The sequence below is a fragment of the Nansenia antarctica genome, assembly GCF_963989245.1.
Source record: "Nansenia antarctica genome assembly, chromosome: 13".
Lineage (NCBI taxonomy): Eukaryota > Metazoa > Chordata > Actinopteri > Argentiniformes > Microstomatidae > Nansenia > Nansenia antarctica.
In genome coordinates, this window is record NC_137683.1 from 18,546,129 (window position 1) to 18,554,734 (window position 8,606).

The following is an 8,606-nucleotide window of genomic DNA, read 5'->3' on the forward strand; positions in this document are numbered from 1 at the left end:
TACCATGTTGGACACCAAGGGGAGGCTGGCGGAGGTAGAAATTGGAGGACAGGCTCATTGTAATGCCTGGAATGGAATGAGGAATGGTATCGCTATATTGTGTGTGGCCAGTTGGCTGTAGATAGCAGCTAGTTCACAGCGCTGGATTCTAACACTGGATACTGTAGTTATCATCCCTCAGCTCTCCTTTATCTCATCCCTCTTTCCTCTCATCTGTCTCTCCTCCTTCCTGTGTCCTTCCATCTCTCTCCTCCTTCCTCTCTTCCATCTCTCCTCCCTCTCTCCCTCCTCTCTCCTCCCTCTCTCCCTCCTCTCTCCTTCCTCTCTTCCTCCCTCTCTTCCTCCCTCTCTCCTCCCTCTCTCCCTCCTCTCTCCTTCCTCTCTTCCTTCCTCTCTTCCTCCCTCTCTCCTCCCTCTCTCCTCCATCTCTCCTTCCTCTCTTCCATCTCTCCCTCCTCTCTCCTCCCTCTCTCCTCCCTCTCTCCCTCCTCTCTCGTCTCTCTTCCTCCTCTCTTCTCCTCAGGTGGCTGCGGGTCGTCAGTGGTACGTCCACGTGGTCTACACCGTGCGCTCCGGGGATCGCGGCGTCAGTAACTACGACAACCGTAACCACGCCATCGGCAAGCGGAGCCTGTCCGTGCAGCGCCACGCCGCGGCCATCGGGGGGCGCCCCAGCAGGGCGGCGTCTTCAGAGGAGGATGAGATAGGAGAGGACCAGGACAGGGGCACCAACCTCCAACACGTCCCCCTGCTCAGAGCACCGAGCCTGGGGGAGAGCAGGGCCCGGGGTCCCCTGGTGGACCTCCAGGAGCTCCAGGCCAGGGGGCAGGCTCTGGGGGAGAACCCGGACACGGAGCCCTCTGAGGAGGCTGGGGATTCAGCCATGCTGGGGGCCGTGGGGGTGCTGGTGGTGGTGGTGGTGATGGGGGTGGTGGGAGGGGTGGGGGTGTATGCTGTGGTAGTGAGGGACCGGGGGGGGAGGAAGAATCACACGAGAGATTGTCGCTCTTCATCTTCTTCTTCCTCCGCCTCCTCCTCCTCTTCCTCCTGGAGTACAGCTCCCAGGGGAGGTGAGGAGGGGAGGAGCAGGAGAGGAGGAAGAGGAGGAGGAGGACAGGACAGAGACAGCTCAGAAGTGTGAACCCCTCCCCTCTATATTTCCCACCCCCTCCCTGCCCTCTTTTCGACAACCTCTCCTCTCCATCTCTCTCTTCCATGACCTCTCCTCTCCATCCCTCTCTTCCATGACCTCTCCTCTCCACCCCTCTCCTTCCCTCCTTTCCATCCCTCTCTCCCATGACTTCTCCCCTCCATCCCTCTCTCCCATGACTTCTCCCCTCCCTCCCCATACTGTAGCGTGTAGCTGTAAGTAAATAGTTAGAGGAAGTTAAATCCTACTGTATATAAGATTTCATATGTCTATTAGGTCTATATTTATTTTGTATTTTTTGAATTGTATTCCATTAGTCAATAGTCACTTTATTAGAGGTAGAAATCGGAGGACGGGTTTGTTGTCAAGCATGGGATGGAATGAGGATGGTCTCAAACACCAGCCTCCTGAACTCTTCATCCTGTAATATCTGTCATCTATATATATATATATATACACTATATGGACAAAAGTATTGGGATACCCAGACATCACACCCATATGTGCTTGTTGAACTTCTCATTCCAAAACCATGGGCATTAATATGGTAATTGTGTCCACATACTTTTGTCCATATAGTGTATATATATATATATATATATATATATACATATACACAGTTAGGTCCATATATATTTGGACACAGACAGACTTTTTGTTATTTTAACTGTTTACCAAAACATCTTCAAGTTACAGTTGTATAATGAATATGGGCTTAAAGTGCAGACTCTCAGCTCTCAGCAATTACATCTCGATTGTTTCATTTCAAATCCATTGTGGTGGCATAGAGAGCCCAAATTATTATAATTATGGAAATTGTGTCACTGCCCAAATACTTCTGGACCTAACTGTATATCATATCTGTGTTCTCTACTCTCTCTAAGTGAGTGTGGTGCTCTGGTATATGTTTACACATATTTGTGTGTACAGGAACTACAGAATACAATTGTGTGTATTTATATTTATATATAATATAAATTGTATCCATCAGCTGATAACAATGCCAGTGTTCTAGGTCGAGGTCTCTGTTTTAAAAGAGATTTGATCTGAATGTGGAAAAGCTGTTCATCATGTAAATAAAATAAACCTGTAAATACCCAAATTGATTGCTTTTATATGTCGCCTTTCAAGACACTCACACCAGTTAACATGACAGTTAACGTGAGTGTGGTCATGGAGAGTGAGTGTGGTCATGGGTGTGTGAGAGAGAGAGAGAGAGAGAGAGAGACAGAGAGAGGGAGAGAAAGAGGGAAGAGAGAGAGGGTGAGAGTGTGAGAAAGATAGAGAGAGACAGAAAGAGAGAGAGAGAGATAGAGGGAGAGAGGAAGAGAGAACACAGAGACAGACCAGGTTGCACAGTAAACCTCAGTAGAACAGTATTTAATTCAGACCTTCTTACAATAACAGTAACACTTGATTGGATTCATATTAAAACACTTTTCTTGAGAGAGGGAGGGGGTGAGAGAGAGGGAGAGAGAGATAGAGAGGTAGAGAGAGGGAAAGAGGGAGAGACAGGGAGGGGGGAGAGGGAGAGACAGAGGGAGGGAGAAAGAGAGAGAGAGAGAGAGAGAAAGAAAGAGAGAGACAGACCCATTCATCATGAACAGAGTGCAGATGAAGGTCCTGTGTTGAGCGTGACAGTGTCAGACAGGACGTCTGTCAGGTAAACAGCAGCAGAGGACACCTCAATGGAGGCTGGCCTCTACACACACTCTGGAGGGAATATTATCTCACACACACACACCGATAAAGATATCGTACTGTGACACACTTAGTTCATTCATCACATTCATCAAGTTCATCTTAGGTAAGTGTGTGTGTGTGTGTTTGATAGTAGTGGTCATTTACATCCTGTGTGTGTGTGTGTGTGTTTGTGTGTGCGTGTGCATGTGCATGTGCGTGTGCGTGTGTGCGTGTGTGTGTGTGTGTGTGTGCGTGTGTGGTCATTTGTCCTTGTCAGCAGACTGCCTCCCGTCATGCCAGGCCTCCCTGGTGCTCTTCAGCGCCCGCGTCCTCTCTGGGTCCACCACCACGTAGTCCACACGCCCACGGGCACGCTCCTCCCGGGCACGCTCCTCACTCACCGCCGAGCCCACCGCACTCTTCTTCTGAAACACAGACAGCGAGGTGGACTTACACTCTGTCACACACACACACACTCTGTCACACACACACACACACACACACACACGTGGCTCGCAAACACACACAGACATGGCGCGCAAACACACACGCAGACAGTAGCCAAGTGGGCATTCGTCTTACCTGTCTAGGGGGCGTGGCCAGCCTTACCTATATATCGATCGATGTAATCGATATAAAACTGGGACTCTAAATTCTGCTATCCCTGTTCATATCAGTAGCAGAACAGTAAACCACAGGTCAAAAGGATCTGTACACCCTTCAAATCTAATCTCTATACTATGCCACACACAGCCTAGGCAGAGACCAAACAAGCTACTCAAGTTAGCCCTTTTTAATGCTAGATCTTTAGCGAATGAGTCTCTCTTAATCAACAACTTGATTAGCTCCTATGGACTTGATTTTTTGTATTTATAACTGAAACTTGACTAAACAAAGATAACAAGGCACCAATTCTTGTTGAGTCAGGCCCCCCCCCCCCAATTTTAGAACCTTAGATGTTGTTAGATCCCATAAGAAAGGAGGTGGAATCGTCCAGACAAACTTTTAACAGCAAATAGGCATCCTTCTGAGAATTTGTATCATTTGAAATATCTTTCAGTTGGTGGTGTGGCCTACATGTGGCCTACATGTGGCCTACATCTTACCTGTCTCGGGGGCGTGGCCTATGTCTTACCTGTCTAGGGGGCGTGGCCTATGTCTTACCTGTCTAGGGGGCGTGGCCTATGTCTTACCTGTCTAGGGGGCATGGCCTCTGTCTTACCTGTCTAGGGGGTGTGGCCTATGTCTTACCTGTCTAGGGGGTGTGGCCTATGTCTTACCTGTCTAGGGGGTGTGGCCTATGTCTTACCTGTCTAGGGGGTGTGGCCTATGTCTTACCTGTCTAGGGGTTGTGGCCTATGTCTTACCTGTCTAGGGGGTGTGGCCTATGTCTTACCTGTCTAGGGGGTGTGGCCAGCCTGTCGGTGTGGAGGTCCAGGTCGAGGTATTCCACTTGTTTGTCCCCTCTGGGTCTCCGTAGCAACGGGCTGCTGCTGCCATCAGAGGTACGGTGGGCTGTCAACCGCAGGGTCTGGAACACACACACACACACACACACACACATTTGGATTTTTTTACAGACTCGTACAGTAAAGCTAAATAGTGAAGTAGTACTCTCTTTAAAGGTTAGGAACTTGGAAGGATATAAGGGCAGAAGGAGAGAAGGAGGGATTGAGGGAAAGAAGGACGATAGGATGGAGGGAAGAAAGGATGGAGGGAAGGAGGAAAGGAGGGATGTAAGGACAGAAGGATGGAGGGAGGAAAGAGGAGGGGAGGAGGAGGGATGTAAGGACAGAAGGATGGAGGGAGGGTAGGATGGAGAGAAGGAGGGAAGAGAGGAGGGAAGGAGGGATGGGAGGAGGGATGTAAGGACAGAAGGATGGAGGGAGGAAAGGGAGAAGGGAAGAGAGGAGGGAGGGAGGGCGGGAAGGAGGGAGGAGGGGAGGAGGGATGTAAGGACAGAAGGATGGAGGGAGGGAAGGGAAGAGAGGAGGGAAGGAGGGTGGGAAGGATGGAGGAGGGGAGGAGGGATGTAAGGACAGAAGGATGGAGGGAGGGGAGGAGGGAAGGAGGGATGTATATCTAGTGTGTGTTCGTACTGACTCCCCAGCCGCCAGGGTCAGGCTGGAGGTTGTCATGGCAACGTAGTTGTCGTCGGGGTCGTCGGAGTCAGAGCTGGAGGCGGAGCTCTGGGTGGAGGAGGGTCTACCAGAAGACCTGGACACACTGACACACACACACACACACACACACACACACACACACACACACACACACACACAGTGAAGCATTAGATACACATAATGGATGGAAGCACACAGTATTGGTTTTAGGGCCGGGGCAGGACAGGACAGGACAGGACAGGACGGGAGGGGACAGGACAGGACAGGACAGGACAGGACGGGAGGGGACAGGACAGGACAGGACAGGACAGGACAGGACAGGAGGGGACAGGACAGGACAGGATGGGAGGGGACAGGACAAGACAGTACATGACAGGAGGGGACAGGACAGGACAGGACAGGACAGGACAGGACAAGACAGGACAGGACAGGAGGGGACAGGACAGGACAAGACAGGACAGGACAGGACGGGAGGGGACAGGACAAGACAGGACAGGACAGGACAGGACAGGACAGGACAGGACAGGAGGGGACAGGACAAGACAGGACAGGACAGGAGAGGAGAGGACAGGACAGGAAAAGGACAGGACAAGGACGGCAGGACAGGACAGGACAGGACTGGACAGGACAGGACAGACAGGAGGGGACAGGAAAGGACAGGACAAGACAGGACAGGACAGGACAGGACAGGACAGGACAGGACAGGACAGGACAGGAGGGACAGGCAGGACAGGACAGACAGGAAGGGACAGGAAAGGACAGGACAAGACAGGACGGGACAGGACAGGACAGGACAGGAGGGGACAGGACAGGACACACCAGGTCAGACATCCTACAGCTGAGTTGAGTTCTACTGAATGAACACACACTGTTATTACTCCTATATCAGATACTAGGAAACACACATAAAAGCTTGGGGTACACACATACACACACACACACACACACACACACACACACACACTAACAAATCATGAGTGAAATATCCCTCAAGCTAAATATGAAATATGAAATATTTAAGCTCCTGTATTTCCCCTGACCCAGCAGTTCTGACCTACAGACTCTGCCTGAGTGGCTCTGAGACAGCGACACGCTAGAACACACACACACGCCCACGCACACACACACACACACACACACACACACACACACACACACAGACACATGCACACACACACACACACACACACACAGATCCCCCCCCCCACACACACACACATAGACCCACACACACATAGCTTACTCTCGGGTGAAGGTGCGGGTGATTGGTGATCTGACGGGCGCTGGAAGCTCCTCCCAGTCCTGCAGGGGCCTGATGGTCAGGGGGCGGGCTTAGCTGCAATCACAACCAATCACAACCAGGAACTATATTAAACCCTGTATGATTGGCTGTCAGACAAAAACAATCTACAAAAAAACATTTCAGTAGGAAGTTCTGGTGTTCTGGTGCCGCTTGGGCAGCTCAGGGTGCTGATGGAGGACCTGTTTGGTGAAGGATGTGATTGTTTCTCCTGATATATTGTGGGTTAGTTTTTTTTTTATGATGTATTGTTTTCTGTATTTAACTGTGTTGTATTGTGGCCTTGGTCTCAGTGTATTTTTGGGGTTAAATAAAACGTTTTTTCTGGTTAAGCATATTGTATGTTGTATCTGTGTAGATTGAACCATTAAGTTGATCAACAGAACATTTGTGACACAGTCTGGTGAAAGGGGGAACAAGTCGGTAACCAATCAAAATGTTCAGACTTTTATTTTGAAAAACAGAAATACATTTCAACGTTGTTTCACCACCTGCTGTCACAATTCTACAATTCTAGAAATTAGATGAATGAATGAAGTAGAACACCGAGTGTCAAACGGAGATTCTACCGCAGAACCACAACCACACAGAGTAGCAACCACACAGAGTAGAGTGAACCACAACCACACCAACACAACAACTGTAGCTGCCTACTCTATGTTGGTCTGTGTGTGTGTGTGTGTGTGTGTTGGAATACCCCATCAATATTCTTATTGAACACATCTATCTCTTCTATTTCTGTCTCTCAGTGGCTGGGTGTGAGGCGTGTGTGTGTGTGTGTGTGTGTGTGTGTGTGTGTGGGGTATTATCCTCAGGGGGGAGGGTGTTTGTGTGTATGTGTGTGTGTGTGTGTGTGTGTGTGTGTGTGTGTGTGTGTGTGTGGTATGGTGTGTGTGTGTGTGTGTGTGTGTGTGTGTGTGTGTGTGTGTGGTATGGTGTGTCTTGCTACAGTAGACGAGGGCAGCATCAGCAGCTGAATAATTAAACAGGATTAGAGTAGCACTCTACCTGCTGCTAGGATGGAGAGAGAGAGAGGGATGGAGAGAGAGAGGGGGAGAGAGAGAGAGGGACGGAGAGAGAGAGAGGGACGGAGAGAGAGAGAGAGGGAGAGAGAGAGAGAGAGAGAGAGGGAGAGAGAGAGAGGGGGAGAGAGAGAGAGGGAGAGAGGGGGGAGAGAGAGAGGGAGAGAGAGGGAGAGAGAGAGAGAGGGGGGGAGAGAGAGAGGGGGAGAGAGGGGGGAGAGAGAGAGAGAGAGAGAAAGAGAGAGGGAGGGAGATCTATAATAATGTGAAATCAAGCAACCCTGACTCATTCCACTACAAAGCCAACAGAAATAACATGTCACCAGTGGGAATGAGACAACGAGGATACCAAGTAAACATACAGACAGACTACTGTGACTGACCAGAAACAGACAGACTACTGACCACTGTGACTGACCAGAAGACATTGGTTGTGTACAGAAACAGTAGAAACCGCCTGGCAGTAGAAACAATAAGAGAGAGACATACAGAGAGAGAGAGAGAGAGAGAGAGAGAGAGAGAGAGAGAGAGAGAGAGAGAGAGAGAGAGAGAGAGAGAGAGAGAGAGAGAGAGAGAGCTGGTCATAGTGTAGGTACGTACCCCTGGTCATGTGACCTCTGGTCATGTGACCTCTGGTCATGTGACCTCTGCGAGGTTGTGAGAACTCCCCGACTGTCTGTGAGTCAGTCCTCTCCAGACCCACAGGGTTGCCATGGAGACCTGCTGCAACACACATACTGTCTCTGTACACACTACACACTACACAAACACTGCCTCGAGGAACACCACAGAACACCACAAACACCATGGAACCCAATGGAACACTACAGAACCCAATGGAACACTACAGAACACCATGGAACCCAGTGGAACATCATGGGACACCACAGAACCCAATAGAACACCACAATGAACCCAATACCACAGAACATCAAGGACCACCATGGAACCCAATGGAACACCACAGAACACCATGGAACTCAATGGAACATCATGGAACACCGTGGAACACTACTGAACACCATGGAACACTACTGAACAGTATGGAACACCATGGAACACTACTGAACACCATGGAACATTATGGAACACCATGGACATCATGGAACACCATGGAACATCATGGAACATCATGGACATCATGGAACACCATGGAACACTACTGAACACCATGGAACACCATGGAACACCATGGGACATCATGGAACATCATGGACATCATGGAACACCATGGAACACCATGGAACACCATGGGACATCATGGAACATCATGGAACATCATGGAACACCATGGAACACCATGGAACACTACTGAACACCACAGAACA

The 8,606-nt window shown here is 49.8% G+C and overlaps 1 protein-coding gene and 1 pseudogene across 2 annotated transcripts in view; one reads left to right on the forward strand and one right to left on the reverse strand.

Moving 5' to 3' along the window:
* Window positions 1-1,377, forward strand: part of LOC308169361 (FRAS1-related extracellular matrix protein 2-like) — a gene marked incomplete at both ends in the record, with an annotated part of 20,764 nt that extends 19,387 nt beyond the window's left edge. The window contains 2 exons of the mRNA XM_080544044.1: window positions 524-919; window positions 1,357-1,377. Coding sequence (XP_080400170.1) covers window positions 524-919; window positions 1,357-1,377 — 417 coding nt within the window. The remainder of the gene's footprint in view (window positions 1-523; window positions 920-1,356) is intronic.
* A 1,716-nt stretch (window positions 1,378-3,093) lies between these two features.
* The window catches only part of LOC308169362 (GRB2-associated-binding protein 1-like), a 12,252-nt pseudogene continuing 6,739 nt past the window's right edge, over window positions 3,094-8,606 (reverse strand). The window contains exons 5-8 of the transcript in view: window positions 6,200-6,268; window positions 4,933-5,050; window positions 4,230-4,364; window positions 3,094-3,258 (exon numbers count right to left, since the gene is read on the reverse strand). The product of the transcript in view is annotated as a GRB2-associated-binding protein 1-like (transcript). The remainder of the gene's footprint in view (window positions 3,259-4,229; window positions 4,365-4,932; window positions 5,051-6,199; window positions 6,269-8,606) is intronic.